The sequence below is a fragment of the Phaethon aethereus genome, assembly GCF_964289735.1.
Source record: "Phaethon aethereus genome assembly, chromosome: 15".
NCBI lineage: Eukaryota > Metazoa > Chordata > Aves > Phaethontiformes > Phaethontidae > Phaethon > Phaethon aethereus.
In genome coordinates, this window is record NC_138591.1 from 13762182 (window position 1) to 13783162 (window position 20981).

General features: G+C 40.6%; 1 protein-coding gene across 1 annotated transcript; it reads left to right on the plus strand.

The window, feature by feature from the left end:
• Positions 1-1424: 1424 nt before the first annotated feature.
• On the plus strand, positions 1425-16095 carry TMEM114 (transmembrane protein 114; the record flags this gene model as incomplete). The annotated part of the gene is made up of 4 exons (XM_082006859.1): positions 1425-1608; positions 2726-2806; positions 13016-13153; positions 15863-16095. The coding sequence occupies 4 exons, from the start codon at positions 1425-1427 to the stop codon at positions 16093-16095; spliced, it is 636 nt and encodes a 211-aa protein (XP_081862985.1).
• Positions 16096-20981: the final 4886 nt, after the last annotated feature.

Consider the following 20981-nt stretch of genomic DNA (forward strand, 5'->3'; position numbering starts at 1 on the left):
CTTGGAGATTGAAGAAAGAAATGGCAAAATCTCAAAACAATGCTATAGCTGCTTCACAGTGCACTCCTGAATGGAAAGGCTCTTATAATCCCAGTAATATACACTTTTCAGTACTTTTGCAAAGCAAACTGTGGTATGTAGTGCTGATGATTACTGTGTTTAAATAAACACTTTCTCTCAATTAATATTTTCCTTTTAACTCATCCTACTCAACCCTACTGGTTCACAATAGCTTGTTGCCATGGTCAGGTAACGATGTTACACATTCTGCCTTGTGTCCATGCCAGAAAATAAATGTGAATTATTTTTTTAATGACTAGGAGTTACTTAGCAATTCCCTGGAAAGCCTGAAGTGAATTACAAGCAAGAAAACAAGATGCCCTATTGACCCTACCTGCACTGTATCTTTATGCCAGTGAAGTGACACAGTAAAACTCCATTGTGAATGCTCTGCAGATTTAAAAACAAGGTTGTGTAACTGCAATTTACCTTGTTATCCAACAGGTTTCAGTGGGCTGAAGATCATCAGCAGGAGACTAGGTGAAGTGTGGCTTAGGGGCTCACACATGAACACGTGTGCCCTTGGAAACTACATAGTGGTTTGTCCTCTGGAAGTTTTTGGAAGAGGGCATACTGCTTGTGTCCTTCTCTCCATCAGTGATGCTTTGACAGGAAAATGATCCCGAGCAGGGTACAGACATCACTGCACCAGGCAGCAACTGCCACGCTACTGCCTTCTCTCACACCACATTTCAAATGAGGTTAGATCTATCATTTTGAGGTCAGCATCTGGAAGGCAAAGAAAAGGAAATCTCTTGTAAATACAACCACAGAAAGGCTGTAAGAACACCAGCACCATTACTGCTCCCCAGACCTCGGCTTCTGCTCAAGAACAGTGTTGTTTGGAATAAGGAAGCTTCAGCCTTTCTGAGGTGAGACCACGGGAGAGTTTCAAAGCTGCCTGAGCTATGAGGATACCCCTTCCCCGTATTTTCTAACAGGTATCGCTTTCTAGGAAGGCAGCCTTATCTTCGCGCCTGCCCTCTCCATGCCTCAGCGCGCACGCCCCACACCCCCTCACAGCGCCGTCCACAGACCTTCGGGGAGCGAGCCAGGCCAGCGGCCGGGGAAGACAGGCCGGCCGGGAAAGCGAACCGAGCGGGGCCGGGCCAGGAGCAGGGCCCGGGGCCGGGGCTGAGGTGCGGCGGCGGGACGCGGGGCTCTCCGCTGCGCCCGGCGGCAGGCGAGGAGCGGAGGGAGACGGCGCTTCCCGCCGCGCGGCCGGGGCGGGGCTCGAGGCGGGCTGCCTCCGGCGGGACCCGCCGGCCCGGCGAGGCGCGGCGCGAGCGTCGCGCGCCCAGCTGTGGCGGCGGCGCGAGGCGGCCCGCGGGCCTCGCTGAGGCGGGGCGGCGGCGGGCGGCAGCATGAGGGTTGACTTGGGCGTCCTCTCCCTCTTCGTGGCCCTGGTGGGAGTTTCAAGCTTCATCTTCCTGGTGGTGGCCATCGCGACGGACTTCTGGTACATCATCGACGCCTCCAGGCTGGAGACGTCCCGTAACGGCACCGACGCCCTCAGCTCCCACTCGGGTCTGTGGCGGACCTGCCGCGGTGAGTGGCGCGGGGCGGGCGGGCCGCGCGGGGAGCCGCCCTCCCCGCGCCGGGGAGCGCCTCTCCTGCCGCGAGGCGCCGCGACCCACGCGTGTCCGCCAGCGGCGGGGCCGGAGCGGGCTTTGAGTCGAACCGGCTGCAGCTCCGGGACGTTGCGGTACAGCCGCTGCGCGGCGGAGCCGTGGCAGGCGGCCACGACAGCCCCTTTTCTTGGCTTTACCTGTTCCGCAAGTCCGCTCCCCTCTCGGTGCTCTCTCCGCATCGGCAGTGCTTTGTCGAGTGTCTCTTGTGTTACGTGTCACAGGAGACATGCGAATTTTCTGCTGCTGTAACCTAATTTTACGTTAATTTTTTATTCAACCAAATTCAATAAACGTTAACCGTTTAGAGGGAAAGAGATGCCTTTTCATGTGACTCACGGGCAATAAAGAAGCGAAAGTTCTGGGTTAAAGCCATTAAAATGATAAATAATAATATAAAGAATATAAATATAAATAGCATTGAACAATATATAGTTTATACACATATGTAACATCAATATAAATTACATCAATATAGGTATTATTAGTTTGAAATATCTATAAATTGTATAAACATAACATTAACTTAATCCCATACTAACTAAAGGTAAGTGATAAAGACTCACCAAGTTCACCAAGTATTTGTGCTGCATTTGATCTTGCTTTGTGTTTCACAGTTATGAACCTTAATGAAAGATCCATAAACCCGATGTGGATATTATAGGATTTTCCCTATTTCGTTTAATTTGTATGGCAGGCTTATTACTTCTGCTTTTGATTCCACCATTAAAAACAAGAAGAAATGTGCATTATAGGCAAGAAAGGATGTTACTTCCAGTGGAGCAGGGGAGAAGGAGCAGGTTAAAGGAATTCTCCCCTCTGCTGTACCCAGAGCCAGCAGTTGGCCAGCCAATGATGGGTACTGAAAATCCCCTCCTTTCCTTCCCTGCCTAGGAATTACTGTTTTTTAAAGCAGATAATATTGTATGAATTATATATACACACACACACACACACAAAAAAAAAAAAAAAGAGGATGTATCGCAGTAAGGTATTTTAGTGTAATTTTTTCTCATTTTTCTTCCCTTCTCTATCAGTGAGGAGCAAATGTTACCCTCTGATAAACCCCTTCTGGCATGAGAATGCAAACATCACTGATTCACACAGACAGCTTTTGTGTGAGTAACTTTTATGTTATTTCTATACTTCCATCCACCCTTACCTGCCTCCTTGGCCACTTACAAGGTCCCATTTCTGATTCAGAGGCAGAGCTCTTTGAGATAGTGTTTTGACTCTGCTTCTGCATAATATCTATCACTGCATGTGGTCTTTAAGTGGGATTACTGTGGAAATAACCATCTATTTGATATGAAGTTCAGCAGATTTCTTCCACAGGAGCAAGATGTTTCTTCCTGGAATGGCTGAGGAAAATACATAATTGTTAAAAATAAAAGGCAAGAATGTTCAAAATCCCTCCAAAAGAGGTTAATGCTTGAAAATGCTTAAGTACACATTTAAATTGATCTTAAGAGAGACAGCTACTTATCTACCCTTTCAGTGGGATTCCTTGCACTGAAAAAACTTAAGTATGTGGGAATTTAAGAAAATAAATCAATGACTAAAAGCAGTGTTCAGAGTCTTTGAAGAACATCGTGTTCAAAAAGGTTATTTGATGTTTCTAACTGCATTGGTTGGTATTTACTTTTTCTTTAGATTCATTTGTCGATGTCATAGTGCTTTCAGAAAGTCCAAACTAAACATTTTCAAATACTTTAAGGCTTCTCCTAAAAGATGATTTAGCTTCTTTGCATCATATTCTGCATGATGCTCTGCTCATACATGCTTGTATATCAGCTTTTATTTATTTATTTACCTCTCCTCTCTCACCCTGGTTGCTTTCCCCTTGCAAGCAGAATATATGTTTTTGTCCTGTGTCCTAATATAGTACTCTTTCCCTCAAAACCAGCCATTTCCCTGAGCAACCCTTCAGAGAGGCTTAGAGTGTCTTTAGTCTCTTGGAGCAGCATCTCATGATACAGCTGAAAGTGCAGCAAATATGGCAAAGTAAACCTCTGAGGTACTGACGCTAATGTAGCTGTGTCACAACAGTAACTGGAAAGTTAAAGTAGGAATAAGATCCCAGTGGGTTACTAAAACAGCCATACAAACATATTGACAGGCTCGAGGCTAACAGCATAGATTGTCTCTCTGTGTTTTCAAATTTAAAGGTGCCATTTCTTTAATCTTCTTTGCTTAAGACAGAGGCCTTAGCCGCTTGCTGTTGCTGAAAACTGGGAGGGTGAGTGAAAATGATTGTCTGTTGGATCACTTAATCCTTTGAGGGTTCAAAGTTAATTGAACCTAACCAGTCTGATCATCTTTTAAGTGTGGGTACCTCAAGTATTATGTTAGGGATAGTCTAAAATTTCATGACATAATTATTAGCATTTCAAAAGTTGTGTTCATATTTGCAAAAGATAAATCTGTGGTTTTTCTCAGGTGAGGAGATTTTAGATTACAGCTCTTCAGTGAAAGCTGAATTCTGCAAAAACAAAAGCAGAGACTATACAGAGCTCTTTTTGTGGTAAAAATGATGGTGGCTTGGAAACAAAGGACAGGTCTTTGGTGGTCATGAAGTGTAAGAAAATAGGGCAAATGAGTAAAAATTGGATTCATAACTATGTTTACAGACTCTTCAGAGCCTCAGAGACATTTTTTATCTCTTGCTGTCATATCAAGTACTATTTTTAGGTTCCTGGACAAAGATTTCAGGGGTGCGAAGACATGTGCAGATTTTATTATAAGCAGGTGTAGTCTGCCTAAAAATGATGGGATAAGAAATCAAAGATACTTTCATTGAAAAGAACCTATTAGGTTTGATTAGAATACCCTACAGAGTGAATTTTTTTATATTTTAGATGTTCAGCTTCAATGCCATTTCAGTGTGGTGAGGCTACAGACCCACAGCAATAGCAGCTGAACAGAAAAAGTGCCATGTCAGTATTTTGTAACATCTAGGAAATATAGATATTTCTAAGTGACATCTAGGTTTGTTAAGTACTGAGATACTACCTTCTACTGTATTTTCTGACTGTGGTCACTGAATCATATTTAGGCAGATCAGGGCAAACCTTCATCCACAACAAATTTTAACTAGAATTTTAGCAGACAATTCTGGGATCATGGATTCTACTGTAGTTAGTCATTTCTTCATGTGTTGCTATATTGACCAAACAGATTAATTGCACAGCTTGAATCAGTTACTTAAAAAAAAAAAATTTTTCCTCTGTGTGTGCCTGTGTCTGTGTGACAGCACACTCACAGGGAATTAATCACATTCTGTCTAGCTGTACACCCATATTTCTCTCTGTTTAATTGGCAGACTGAATTTCAGGAGCTCTGGCAACATCAGGTGTTTTTCTTGCCCATTATTCCTAAAAATATTTAGAAGGGCTGTCTCCTAATGCAAGCACTTAAGTATCACATTGGGAATTCCATCCCCCATTCTTCAGAGTTCCCATACTCTTCCTGGCATGTCTTAACTAGACACAAGTGCCAAAAAGATGGGAGCAGGTCTATACCTGAGTGCAAAGATCTGGGTCTAAGTGGAAACAGAAATGCTGGTCATTGCTAGAAGACAAACCCTTCATTAAAGAATGAAAAGCCTTCATGTTCCCTCCCTCCGCATTTCTAATCTCTCTCCTGTTCATCCCCAGCAGTTTCCTTTTAGGCTTATTGCATACTTCAAATAGAGCTCCTGGGAAATTTAAAAAAATTGGGTGTACAAGTTCCGTGCTACCAGCAGTGTTACTCAGGCAATCAACCTAGGTCTTGTTAAGCCTGAGTATGATGTATTTTCACATCACAGGAGTACTCTTGAGCAATTTCTCTCATGGATTAGACATAAGCATGCCTTCTCCTGTACATTAAGCTTCCATTTTTTTTCTTACCACTCCCTCCAGCTGAACATATGGCATATACCTTCTCTCTCCCTCAAACCCACAATGTAGAAAATATTTTCCTGCTACGGATTACATTATGGCATGGTTATATATTTGTTTAAAACATCAGCCACTGTCTAAAAGATACCACTAGGTTATCTACCACTAGCTTTTCTGAAATTTCTGCATTTTAAAAAAACACAGTGATTTTACTGGAGATGTACATTTTCCTCTGTCTCATACAGGATTAAAATGAAAGTGTCGCTTTTCACAATTTAGACAGTTATTAGGGTCTCTTGGTGACCCCTAGGATTAAAGATAGTTCTCTGAAAGTCACCTTTAAAACTGAAAACTGTCAGCAAAAGCACCCAGACATCTTGTCTTGCCATGCATTCTCCTGTGCCAGCTATGAGAGGCAAGCAGGAAGAGCAACTTTTTTTCATGATGAGCTGCATCCATGTCTCACTAAATGGTAAAAGAAGGATGTCACTCTGACTTCAAAGGAAGCTGTATCAGGAGTTATGATCAGCTTTGCATTTTCCTGTAGAAGAAACATAACATTCAAAATCACATCTAAGATGTTGAGGATCACATACAGAGAGAGCGCAGCTGATGCATAGAAGGAATGGCAGTATTTAATCTACTGAAAAATTTTCCCCAAGAGTTGCATCGTTGTAAAATAATTTCTTTCAAAAAAACCCAACAACCAAACCAAAAACTCAACAAGTAACATTGAGGAAAGGTTACTCTTGGGTGATTTTTTCAATATAAATATTTTTCATTTACCAAAGTCTGTATTGTTAATAATTAGTAAATACCAGTATAGATTTAGCTAAAGACAGCACCAGTGTAATCCCTGCAAAATGGACATTTTTGATCAAAACCAGTTTGTACTCTGGACTTGGTTCAAGTACTTCTTGCACAAAAGATGAGCTGTCAAAAGAAGAAAGTAATGTGTTTGCTAGATGCTAATGCATTCTGTCAAAACTATTCTATGAGCTTGACTTCTTGGGAACTCAAGTAACCTATTCCTATGTGTCTCAGTTATGGCTGGAGAGTGACCCCTGCTTGGTAACATAAAAACTACTTCCATATACATTCTTCTGAACTAAATGCTATATGATTTGCTGATCCTAGAATGCTGTGGCTAAGTTTTTTTCGAAGCATGGTGAAATTTGTTAAAATGTGGATTTTTTGTTTGTGTAACTTCCTCCCTCCTCTAATAGTTTAAAACCAAATTGCTACAAAGTTTTGGTTTTTTTTTTAATTATCAATGCAACATCTACAACGTGTTATTTGGCCAAAATGTAAGAGGACATTTTGGTCCAAGGATGCAAACAGATGCAAAATTACAAACAGACCATTTCTCTTGAATATTGGGTTTGCACCCCAAACTTGTGTGGGGTCCCATCTACACTAGCTGGGGCTAGTGTTATGAAAAATAATGTGAGGGGAACCACTGTTATTTCTTAATGGCTGCCTTGTTTGCCCCTGATACACAAACCAGCTGCATTAGGTATGATTAAGCCTCTGACATCCTGTTTTTTTGTTAGTGACATGAACATCATGGCCAGTGATTGATTTCCTGTTACAAGTCACTTTTTAGTGCTTTCTTTTTTTCCTGAGCCATCCAGAGATGATCAGTTAATGGATATGGTTTCCACTTATATGTGGCTGGAAGAAAATGCTTTTCTTGTTGTAAAACCAAGACTGGACCGTGCAGCTGCCCATGCACAACTGCTTAAATTATTCTCCCTAGACTATTTTTATTTTTTCTTACTTAGACTTCAGTGTGGCTGGAACCATGATGCTGCAGACAAGTTAGTGCTTCTTGCAGGGAAGTTAGTGCTTCCTGTAGGGAAACAATCTTTGCAGTAGCTCAGTCTCTGATACCTCAGTTGTTATAATGTAATGCCTGCCTTGTTTTTTTTTCCTCAAGGAAATTAGTTCAATAGTGCAGTTAAACTAGACTGGATTTCCTTACAGCATGTGGACTGTGTAGCAGTCACTAACCAGCTGCTTTCACACTTCTCCCCACTCTTTATGGGCCTTCTTTGTTTTTACTACTGTTTTACTTTGTTTTTTACTGTTTTCCCTCAGTAAGTTTGCAGATGACACCAAGTTGGGTGGAAGTGTTGATCTGCTGGAGGGTAGGAGGGCTCTGCAGAGGGATCTGGACAGGCTGGATCGATGGGCAGAGGCCAACTGTATGAGGTTTAATAAGGCCAAGTGCCGGGTCCTGCACTTGGGTCACAACAACCCCATGCAACGCTTGGGGAGGAGTGGCTGGAGAGCTGCCTGGCGAAAGGAACCTGGGGGTGCTGGTTGACAGCCGGCTGAATATGAGCCGGCAGTATGCCCAGGTGGCCAAGAAGGCCAACAGCATCCTGGCCTGTATCAGACATAGTGTGGCCAGCAGGAGGAGGGAAGTGATTGTGCCCCTGTACTCAGCACTGGTGAGGCCGCACCTTGAATCCTGTGTTCAGTTTTGGGCCCCTCACTACAAGAAGGATGTTGAGGTGCTGGAGCGTGTCCAGAGAAGGGCAGCAAAGCTGGTGGGGGGTCTGGAGCACAAGTCTTATGAGGAGCGGCTGAGGGAACTGGGGTTGTTTAGTCTGGAGAAGAGGAGGCTGAGAGGAGACCTTATCGCTCTCTACAACTACCTGAAAGGGGGTTGTGGCGACAAGGGCGCTGGTCTCTTCTCCCAAGTAACCAGCGATAGGACGAGAGGAAATGGCCTCAAGTTGCGCCAGGATAGGTTTAGATTGGATATTAGGAAAAATTTCTTCACTGAGAGGGTGGTCAGGCATTGGAACAGGCTGCCCAGGGAGGTGGTGGAGTCGCCATCTCTGGAAGTGTTCAAAAAATGTGTGGATGTGGTGCTTCAGGACATGGTTTAGGGAACATAGTGGCGCTGGGTTAATGGTTGGACTTGATGATCTTGAAGGTCCTTTCCAACCTTAGTGATTCTGTGATACTAAGCTGTTTATACTCCTGCTTCTAATCCCAAAATGCCTTGTTCTTTGGCTGCCATTACATTTTTCCTGGGGGACTTATAGTTCTTCATAGTATTTCCTTTTGGCTTTAAGTTAACGGAACGAAACAGCTAGGACTGGAATACCTGGCAAGAGCCAGTTCAGAGGCCAAGTGAAATAAGACCCAAATGATGTACATAGAAATTCTAACTTAATTGATATGGTAGGTGTATACCTGAACGGATCTGCTTTGTTTCTGAGCGACAGTGCAGTGGTCCTTCAAAGAGGTTCCAGTGAACATTTGCTTTGGTACTTACAGTAGATATTACAATAAATACATACAGAAATCTGAGATAACTTCAGCATCACTGCAGCTGAGACCTAGTGAGTGACAACTTCTGATGAATGTTCTCATTCTGAAATTCACTGGTATCGTAGCAGTAGAATGTGAACCACAGTGCATCACTCACATTTATCATTCTACCCATTCCTAGTATTGAAGGTTTTCATTAGTGCCCACCTGCACCAAGTCTACCATAATTTTATTTCTACTATCTGCAATTTGTCTTTCAGTTTAGCTCAGAGACATGTTGCATGAGAAGAGCACAAAGCCAAAAAGTGTAACACAAAGTCCAGAGCTCAGCTAATTATACTGGGATACCTCAACCCTGTGAGCACTCATCCACCATCATCTTTTCTCTGCTGAACAGGAAGGAATCCAGGTCCTTTTGTCCCTGGGGTTCAAGCCCTGAAGTCTCACACTTAGCCACAGACAACAGTTCTTTTCCATTGACTCATTGTTTCTCTAAGTTGTTTCTTTCCTTCCTTCCTTGCAAGCAGGTCAGGCTTTCTCACTGCACCGTTTCTTCCTGGTGTTGGCAAGTCTTTCCAGAGCAAGCCCCACTGGTTTTAACTACTGCCAGCATTCTGCTTCAGCTTCTAGAGGCTTTTGGCTTTCTAACTGGCTGTTCAGCTACTGCTGGGGAAGATAAACAGGTCCTTAATTAAGCTCTCCTGAGCTGCTGCTATTTGGAGTATTTCTGATGAGGTGACTATTACAGATTTCTAGAGACTATTTGCTGTTCTAAGCTGTACAAACAAATCTGAAGTTAGTTTGAAACAGTTAAGCTCCAGGATGTTAACAGGAAATGATTAACAAAACTGCTAGATCTGCAGTTGGTTACTTTTGACATCATCCAGTTTTTCTAGTTTATTCCACAGATTTCTGTTACAAAAAACTCATCAACAACTGTGTTGGGTGGTAATTTAGAAATGTCTGCCAAATTCACAGATCTGGACACACACTGCAGATGTCATTCTTACAGACGTTTGGTCAGACCTCCGGTAAAACAGCTTTGGCTAGCTGACATAAAACTTCATTAACTCAGATCAAGCAATTAAAGTATTTTTGGTACCAAATAAATGGAGTGATGTTTAAATATTCATCAGTTTGTTTCAGTATTTTCAAGGTTAAACTATTGAATCTTTTGGGTTGGACTGACAGGGAACTCAGGCATTGAGAAACAGATGTGGGAAACTGAGTTTTGTTTTACAGGAAAGTGCATGTACCTCTTCTTATGCAAAATGCTTTTGTTGTTTTTTTATCAATACTAGATTAATTTCGTCAAAATGAGGACAGTTATGTGTATAATACATAATGCATAAATAGGTATTTCATAACAACCTAAAAAACACTAAAATGACTGCAAAATGTATGTTTTAACTTCTTTCACAGATAATTATGAAAGACAGAAACAGAGTAAAGATATTTTAAGTCATGTCCTTCTATAAACTAATTCTGTCCCTCTAATCAAAGAATATAATGGCATAATATCATATGCCAGATGGCATGAATTCAGATTCCTGAGTGGTTTCCATGGCAGCATTTTAAAATAAGTTTCCCAGGCAGTTGCAGATTTCATAGAAGAAGGACAAATGGGTATTAAGTATTGAACTAGAACACTGGAAGTTATAAAAGTGCTGTTTATCCAAATACAATATATTAAGTATTTGATTTTTAAAAAGCTGCAGGTGATTCATGAGAAATGTGATCCCAGCTGTGTGTAGGAAAAGTAAGGCTCTGTCACAGTGGGATTTGTGGGTTTCAGCTGAGATATCCCTAAAATCTATATTTTCACTGAAGAGGGCATAAAAATCAGAGTTATTCTGATGTTACATGCAACTGTCACAGATCATTAATGTAATCTATGATACTCCTCAGGAGAATACTCTGGTATGGATTTGTTTCCCTTCGCTTCAAAAGAAAAGGTTACATTCAGAGCCTTATCTTCTTCACCTGCACTTATCCTGGCTAAGGTTACAGTCCTAGCTGTAGTAGCTGAAATCACACCATGAAAAGGAAAGTCAAGCAGCAACGGTTAGTGCTACTGTCCTGAGGTATACTTTGTTAGCAGCAACTTTGACTAGTGAGGGGCACCTGGAAAGTAAGAAAGCACAGGGCCAGTGATGAGCTTCTTTACGTTTCTTCCCTCCCAGCAAAGCCAGGTCTGAGGACAGAGTTGTACCATTCTCACAATCTTAGTTTTAAAATACTAATTGCATCAAATTTTGTCCCTCCAAGGCCTTTTCACCTCTTACATGCAAGACTAAATCTAAGATGACATGTAGATGTCAAAATGGTGGGGAATCAAAACCAGGCCTAATACCCTCAGAAAGCACAAATGGGGCAGAAGACTAGCCTGTTCCTGCTGCCTCTGTAGAATATAAGAACTAAATTATGTGCCAAATCTCTGTTCTGTCACACCATGTTGCATCACATCCCTGACGACCACTTCTAACTATATAAAACTCCTGAACTAAGTTCCATGGCTATTTCTTCTCTTGGTATTCAGCTAAGATTTGCAAACAGTTTTGACATACTGGTTTATACACAGTAAGCTGAAGATTGATTTGACCATTAGTGTCTGAGAGTTGCTATAGGTTTGGGTTTCTCAGCCAGCAACAGCAACCATGGCCAGTTTTGCTGAAGGAAAATGCAGGGAGTATTCTCAGATTTAGGAGCAAGGAGGGAAAGTGCTCCCTTCAGTGCAGAATGCTGAATTCGTGCTTTCTGAGCATAAACTGATCCTGATGTGGGCATACATGGGAGTAAATATGAGAATATAATACCAGACCAAATAAGTGGAAATGGAAGAACAACAGGATCACCTCCTGAAACTTTGCCATTTGCGACATTTTTCCTTGTGAGCATGTTCTGTACTATACAAAACAAATAATTATGTCATGAAACCACATTCTATTCAAGTAAAGAAATCAACAGTGTCTACCTTGATCCCATGCAGGCTCTTCCTAACCTTCCAAGGTCCTAGAACTGAACAGAGATATGTACACAATTGTGTCTTATCTTGATAATGATATTGACGAGGATAAGCTGGATCCTTAACCAGTGGCAGGTGGAGTACCTTTACTTCAGTGGGCAGATACAGTGACTTAAAAAAATTGATCATCTGATCACACACAAACTGTGATCTCTTAACTGACTCCTTTTCCTTGGGAACCAGCTGATGGTGTATTGTTCCTCTGTGAAATTAAATGAGACACTGAAGCCCAGAGCCCTTCAGAAAGTGGATTTTAAGTTTTCCTTTCGCAGTAACTCTGTACTTCACTCTGATATGAAATAAATGGATACTGGAAGCCGGAATTACTTTTTTTTGGTTTTTTGTGAATAGGTTGGATGAGAGGGAACAATGACACAAAGATGGTTTATGATGGAAAAAACAGCATGATACAAAAAAATACATAGCAACCATCTGTTTGCACAGTTATTAAAATGTTATAGGGATCAATAAAGACTAATGTAAAACACTTAGCCCGGGAGGAAGCAACCAAGACAGGTTAATGTACTTAGTAAAGCTGCTGTAGAAAACAATGACAGACAGAGAATCAGAACTGCATGGGAAAATTTACCTCTAGTTGCAGCAGTCAGCTGCAACAAAGGAAGAGGTCAACAATCTGCTAGATCAGTTCAGCAGAGGGTATGTGACAGAAAAGAAAATGTTTATCAAAGCATCTGCTGGATCTTACAATCCAAACAGAACAATGCCACTCACTGTGACCTGTATGATCCAGATAACCAGGGCTACTTTTTATTAAGGTTATCAGTGACTACCTGGTATGCAATGCATCACCTGTTATCTAGCTAGGCTTAATATCTGAGAACAGTTTAATTGCTTAAATATATCCATATAGACATATCCTTTGTATTTGTCATCTCTGAAACACAGGCTGTGATCCTGTGAAAGTTTTGCTCCGTATGTTACCTTTTTCTCCATACCATATATTTGTCCTGCTGACTTAAACTGAAAACCCAAGACATTGTGCACCTCCTTGGTTGTGCAGCACAGAATAAGGCTTTGATCCTGATCAGGGGCTCTGCACTCAATAATTATTAGTACATCCAATAACTCCATAATAAAATATTAAAATGTTAACATTCTTAATTTTTCTTCAGACATGCATGGAACATTTGTCATCCTGATGCCCCTCAGCCTGATATTGATGATTTTTGGAGGAATGACTGGATTCATCAGTATTCTTGCCAGGGCCTACCTGCTGCTTCTAATGACGGGACTGCTTTTTCTTTTTGGAGGTACTATATCAAACTCCTGGCTTACATGTTTTAAATAGTAAGAGATTAGGAAACATCACTTTGTATTCCAGGGGAAAAAAGCTAAGCAAGACTTTGCTTTCAGAATAATGCTGGTGTTCATTCACTTGGTGTCTGCTCAGCTCCTGGTGCGGTTCTGGAATAGAAAGCTGCCACTTAGGAGTCAGGAAAGGCAAATAATCACACACAACCATACATCCTTCTGGAGTGAGTCACACTTTGAACACAATATGTTTGCTGTGCCCATTAACACAAAAGATTTAATACCTTCTCAGCACAGTGCCCAAATTCTTTACAGGCAGGGTAATGGAATAATGGAGAAGTGACTTTGGAATTATTAAAGCATAAGTTTCGATAGCCTTGCACAGATCTTACAACTATTAAGAAAACTGACATTTTTTCAAACACATTTGCATTGAGTTCCTGAAAAGGTTCTTGCTAGGCATTCCCTCATTAGCTTCACTGCTAGTTTAGAACTAGAGTGGTGTCCCCAAACTGTGGGTCACAAAAGGAAACCCCAAAGAATTATTTTAGTTAGAGTGTAACATTTCAATTTGAAGCTAGTAAAATTCTTTTACATTTTGTTTTCTATTATTTTTGCTGTAACCAAAACATCTGTGTTTTAGAAAGTAATTTATGAATTAAAACTAAAAACATTCTGTCAAAGTAGAACAACTGGGTTTAGATCCATCTCCATTTTCTTTTCCAAGTAGATTTTCAGTACTGTTTCATAATGTAACTTGAAACAGAATTTTTCCCCAACAGAAAAGGGGATCCTCAGTATTGTCTGTCATCACCTGATCATACGGTGCTGTTTCTAAGAAAAGAATAAGAGATTGCTGGAAGCAAATGCTGCTGTCTTGACTGACCTTTTTAGTTTGAAATGCTCTTAAAAAGACCAACCATTCCCCGTTATGCTTTTTTTCTGAAAAAAAAAAAAGGCGAAGTTCTATTTTCTTAGAACATGAGAAAGCTGTATTCACTAAAAAGGCTTAGGTTATTTGAAAACTACTCCAAATAGTAACTGAAAGATGAAAAGCTGTGAAGTGCAAAGCATCATTATCCTGCTGAGGAGTGGAGTACTGTGCCTTTTTAAGACACTTGGGGTTGCAAAGAGGGAAAGGAAACACAAAGACAGTATTAGGAGAGGGGTGCTTGAATATGTTCTGAAGATACAACTGGTGCTGTTTCCCAGGACAGCGTGAACAGACTGCAGCATGGCCTTTGGTGTGAGACCAGACCCTCCTCCTGCTCAGGTGGTATTGTTTATCTGTTTCAGCTGCACTGAGGCTTGATGCATGCAACAGGCGTGCACAGTTTTATAGGATATTCCAGTTCATGAAGCTTGGCATTAGATAGTTCTGTCTCAGCAGAAAGAAATATTTTATGATGCAATTCCAGAAACCTGAGTTTTCTGGAAAATACCAGAACCAATATGTTCCACAGCCCAGGATATCCTATATGCTTCCCCACTTTTTTGAAATGTGGCCACGTTTAAGGGGGATCACAGAACTCAGCATACCATGTTGAAAATGTCAACAAACCAATCTTTTCCATTTCTGCTGACAAAAGGTATAAAGTGTTTCCCCTCCCCACCCCGCCTTGCATAGGACTAGAATAAGGTACAGGCATCATAGCATGGTTAAAATCAGGAATAGGAGTATGAATTTTGACGGTTGGACAACCCAATACTCTTCTGTCTTGGTTTGCCTCTACTCAAACTTGTTTTTCTGGCAAAAATGGAGACTCATCTAGACTTACACTGTGATTTAACAGAAAGCCATATGAAAATTTTTCTCCCTTGGAATCAGATAAGACACTATATTGTCCCACAAGTGTTCCAGTATCTACTTTCCCTGGGCTACAGTCCTTTAATCCAGGGCCTTTCTATCACATCTTTCTTGCCACCGATCCCGTGAAGTTATGACTTTAGTTAGTATATGTCCTTTGCATGACATAGATGCCAGGCCCAGGATGTAGCATGTATTTGTGTTAGATGTGCCATTCCCTAAGTTTGCTAGCTTCTGTACAGTCCTTTCATTCTGAAAACATCTGGCTTCTTGTCTTGTTTGAGTGCCTTTATTAATTTATTATTAGTCTGCTCCAAGGATGTCTTTGTCTCAATTACTTGGAAGTGATGAATAGTCAAGATTCCACAAGTTGGTGGGAGGTTACAGTAAAGACCGACACATTTACATTGAACACTCAAAATGTATGATACTCAAAATTAGAAAACAGCCTAAATTCAGGTCACTGACCTGAAATACAAAAATTTCTTTCTCAATGGGCTTTCTTGCATAGAGGTAGACAGCTGCATGTGGTGCACAGCAATGAGAAATCAGGATGCATTATAATACAGGATTGGAGAACAAAGATGTACGTGCATTAGAAAACTGTAAAAGACATGACTAGATTTTTGTTGTGGAAGGCTTGCTGTTATACATTTTGATTCAGTATTTAACAGTGAGAACACATTAAAATCAATGGACAGAAATTACCCTCCCTTTACTTTCCTCTCACCCTTCCCAAAAAACAGCCTCAACTAGATTTCAAAGCCAAACAGAGACTTAACTCATAATCTGGCCTGGGTAGATAGGAAGGAGTGGCAAAGAAGCCTTAAGAGAAATCCAATTAATTATTTTTAACTTCTGCAGTGGATGCTAACTAGCTGAATATGTTTTTCTTTTTCAGCTCTTGTTACACTTACTGGGATCAGTGTCTATATTGCATATTCAGCTGCTGCCTTCGAAGAAGCTGTCTTCCTCCTGAGGAGTAAGGAACTCTTGGTAGAAATCGACATCAGGTTTGGCTGGTCGCTAGCACTTGTCTGGATCTCCTTTGTCTCAGAAGTGCTCACTGGGGCTGTGTTTCTCCTGGCAGCAAGAGTTGTGGGTCTGAAACGGCGATGTGAACAGGCGTTATGAACAACAGGTATCATTGCAACACAGAACCCTGCAGGGCCTAGAAATGTGCATTGCTTGGTCCACCTGGTCACTAGGGGTAATAGAAGTGGCAAGGCTGTGACTGAGTATCCTGTCAGCTGCTGTAAACCCTTTTCCTCACAGTTAGCTATAAAACACAAAGATTCTGATAAACTGGTAAAACGTTTCAAGTGTCAATAAGGAAACCTTTGTGACTTAAGAAGAAAGTACATTGCAGCATTAGTGTTTCCAAAACAATTTCAGCTGTCAGCTCATAAGACATCTCTGTTCATTGCTTAGAACAAGGCAGATTTCTTGCTTTCTTTTCTCCTTTCTGCTGTCCCAGCAAAGTGCCTCAGAGTACCTTGCAGGCCAGTATGCACAGTCCACTTAGCTTTTGGTTTCTCCTCTGAGACTACTAGTAAGTATGTCTAGGATTCCAGTCATGTTGGCAGCCTCTACCAGCAGAACTGCTCTGAGATGATAGGTAGGTGGTGTGATCTTCCTGCTGCCTTTGGAGACGTATATAAATGTCTATGCACCTGAACTCAGAGAGACAGTGTGAGGCATAAATATCCTCAGTTGATATTGCATACTTAACATGGGTTTGTTGCACAAAGTAAAATAAAAAATAAAAATGCAGAATAGGAAGAAATTCAGAATATTTGGAGAACTCCAGTGATAATCCCCAGCGCTAGGGCATGGCTAGGACATCTAGGGAGGTGAATATTAATCTTTACTCTGGCGTACACCTTCCATATTTATAGGATCTTTCTTTTCCCTTGTGTGTCCCTAAAGAGGCCCTCCTCTCTCCTGTACCACAATTACACTATTCCTTTGTGACAACACACAAAAATGGATTGATTTGACAAAACAGAGAACCCCAGAAGCCTAATCTATGTCATCTATGTGTAATGTCTAAGGCGAGACACAGCATCATGTTCTCTTTCCTAAAATCATTACTTATATGGTGAAAACAAAGAAATTAGTAATTTCTTAAAAATTAGCTTTGGTGCTGTGATAAAATGAAAGGATATAAGGCCTAGATACTGTCAATGACTTGATATTAGTTATCTGGCAGATGGTAGTGACTATGATGGTAAAGTTCTCAAGCACAGTGCAATGGTGAGTGTACTGCAAGAAAAGGATATAGCTTCTTTTCCAGATGTTTTAACTAACTACTGTAGCCAGCCCCAAACTATCAGGTGCTCAGGCTACATATTTATCTCTTTCAGCTTATTACTAGCTGCTTTTTCAATTCTGTTAATGCAGAAGGTGTATCTGATGCATTTCACAGTTTTTACTTAGAGTAAAACTCAGAGAAAGTTTACTTCAGTGCCCACTGAAGTTAATGAAGAAATGTTGCGCTAACTGCTGTGGCTTGGAATGTGTTAACAACTCCACTACATATCTGTTAGATCATGTATTTCTGGAGGACTTCAGCATATTACAGTTCAAGACTGTGACTCAGAAGCTGTGTCAGCAAGGCATACTGTCATTGAGCAAGTCCCTTGTACTTCCTCCAGTAGTGCAAAGGGCATAATTTACCTACCTCTGTTAAATATCAGAACAATTTTGTCCTCATGTCTTATGTTAAAGATTGCACATTTACTCTTACTGAGCTCAGCTCTGATCTTAGTCCCACAGTATCAATTGCTTTACAAAAAATAGTCACAGGGAGCTTCCCAGAGCTTACAGTCTTTGGAGATACAAGGAAACAATATTACTACCATGCTGTGAATGGAGAACTTAGGCAGAAAAACTGCCCAAGGTCACGTGAAACCAGAGTTTCTGAATCCCAGTTTCTTAGTTGGCAGACCTTGCTTGTTATCAGAATGAAATAAAGCTAGAAACCCTGAATAGACTGAGCAGTAGAAATCTTGTGAATAGCCAGTCCAATTTTGTAATTCTCACTTGCTCCCACATTGGTTTTCACATATTTTCCATGTTGCCTTATGTTGGGACTGCGTAATTGAGTCATTTTACAAGTTGAAGCATACCAAATCAGCTCTATAAGAAGAATAAGAAAAAAGTCCTTCATAGCCAAAATTCCACATGCTTAAGTGAATTATGTAAAGTGTAACATTTCTGTGTTTTGGTGCTGGTGAAGCTATTTATAATACAATTTGTACAATGTTATTCAGATATTACTGTAAGCTGTAACAGTAAAATATCATCTCAGTTATTTTTTGAATATTTATTACAGATGTTATTTTACAGTGGGTTTGAATGTTGTAAAATTAAATAAAATGACATCTCAGAGCTGGGAATTATTTACAAAGACATGGAAGAACTAAGATATATATTTTTCTTTAACTTTTTCTGCAGATTTATTCTACAGTTTATATGATGCTTTTGAAGTGCCTGTGTCACATGTGGTAGGTATTTATAAGATACTTATGCAGCTACAATAGAAAATACTCAAGTGATCAAATCTAATTAAAAAGCCAATGAATCTGTTATTGAATTACAGCAATTCTCATTTCCATGACTTTTCTAAATTTCTCATTCTTGCTTCCTGAAATATCTGGCACAATGGTAATAAAGAGTATCTTCTGCTCCTGAATATTTGTATAACACCTGAATTTCTCTGAAATTCTTTCTGAACACAAAGAAAAAAAGATCATTGGGAATAGTCAAATAAGCTTTGAACATTTTGAAGAATTATGCTAGAAAGAGAAAACATCCTGGAAAGGACTTTATCTAATTTGGTAAAAGTGACCTTATCAGCTTCTTCCTCCTACTGAAATTAATGTTTATTTAATACCCAATTCTTTGCTGTGTTTTCCCCAAAATGCGTTACTGAGATGAGGACACTGACTTTTCCCATTGCAATTCATCAGAAAGTAAACTTATAGGTAATTGGTCCCATTTAAAATGAAGAAAAACAGATGTACTGAGCAGAGCAGTACTGTTTGAGTGGGTAGAGTGCACAGAGCTACTGGCCAATACTAGTCACTAATTTAAAGGCTTCCTTAAGAGATAGCAGAGAAGGATAGAGAAGGTCAAAGGAATCCCTGAGGGTGAAAAAACTGCGGATATACAAGACATTTAGAGGAGATGCTGGTGAATATAATGTAGACATGAAACCACAAAGATTCAATCTGGGTCTGTGCTGTTCCTGAGCTGGCTCCTGCAGAGCAGCTGGATGTCTCTGTATATCTGTCTCTGATGAGCAAGGGGACATTATTAGTTCAGACACAGCTTCAGTTAAAGTAGCTCCATGCATTTGTTGATCACTGATTGAAAGCCAATAGACCTGACTGACTCTGTGCAGGCACGTGTGATTCATAATATCCTCCTTCCAAATTTAAAAGGATGGCAGGTTGGAGACCGAACAGGACATGCTCTGTCCATGCCTCATTGGTCAGCAGGCGGGGAGAGCCAGAATCTGCCCAGAATCTCTCCACTAAGGTGACCACAACAAGGCATGTAGTGCCTGCCCACTGAAGCTGTTAAGGAAAACTGGAACTGACCCATGAGATAGATCCAAAAGACTTAGATTTTCCCAAGCTTGATTGACACCTTGGGATCTCAACTCCAATTTTATCACTTGTTTTGCATTGTTTTGCAAATGAAATCCAATGGTCTCAGCTATTTAAAACTGGAAAACAAAATCTGAAGAAATCTGAGCCTACTTCATAAATATGGGTACCCTTCTCTCTGGTTCATTGTGTAAATTCCTTCCAACAAAGCAGTTCATCATTATCCAAGATATATCAGTAAAATCACATGTCCCTTGGCCTCCTGACTGTCATTTTCATGACAGACTAATTGCCCCAGCTCAGGACCAGAAAGGTTAGAACTAATGCTCTGGCTTTGTACTAGGGAATCAAACTGTCTCCAGAATTGGTATAACCATGCTCAAGAGAGACTCCCTTGTGCCTCAGTACTCGCAGTTTGTTTGCTGAGTGGACACAGTTGTTAGCCCAGCAATTGCAAGCTCACAGAAATTTGGTCAGACGTTCTTGGAGGCCAGACAAAACTACCCTGAAGGCCAGGTTCAGCCCACAGAGTTTTAGCCATCCCTGGTTTAGGTTACAGGTCGTTAACTACTGGATTGCATTCTAGTTAGGTTACAAAAAAATTAGATCTTTCTACTTTTACTAAAACATTGTAGTGCTGTTTTACTGTAATAGCTTTTCCTATGTTTTACACATCAGCTTGAACCCTAACTAGACCCTCAAATTTTTCCCTCCCTTTTTTCCAGTCCTTTCAGCAGCCATATTACTGTCACATTCAATCTTTGTATGCATATTAACAGTGGAAGTAACTTAGCATTACTGCTGAGTCACATCCCACTTTGGCATTTGTATTGCTAATAATCACAGTTTGAATGCTCTGGCTTGAGAGACCTTTTCCTTTTTATAATGGTTTGCACAGAAACAGTGGTGTGTGCTGACATCTCATGGCTACACTAAGCAGTTGACTGTATTTCGAAAGAAACCATTAATTTCCATACATACTGGTTTTTGCATGGTTTGAAGAGCAGAGGAGACTGTCATGCTCACTAGGCCCTACCTTTTGTATTTTATAGCCCAGAGAATCTTGTCTAGAAATTGCTGAATCCCAGTCAGTAACATCTCCGAGCTGCTGGCCATCTTAAATTAAAATGTCAGGTGGTGGGAAATGTACTGTTAACCTTCCCTGTTTTTTAAAAAAATGAATCACAAAACATTCTTAAAGGTTTTTACTGCTTCTGTTCTTAGGAGATAGATGCTATAGCCATTCAATTGATGGTTATGTTTTGATTAGATCAACCACTATTGGTTCTGTTTACATTTGTGGCATAAGTGTCAAAACAACTAAGCTGAAACTAATTAAATGGAATATCTGAGGATGCAAATAATAAGAAAAAAAATTCTTTATATCATCGTTTATTTTCTGAA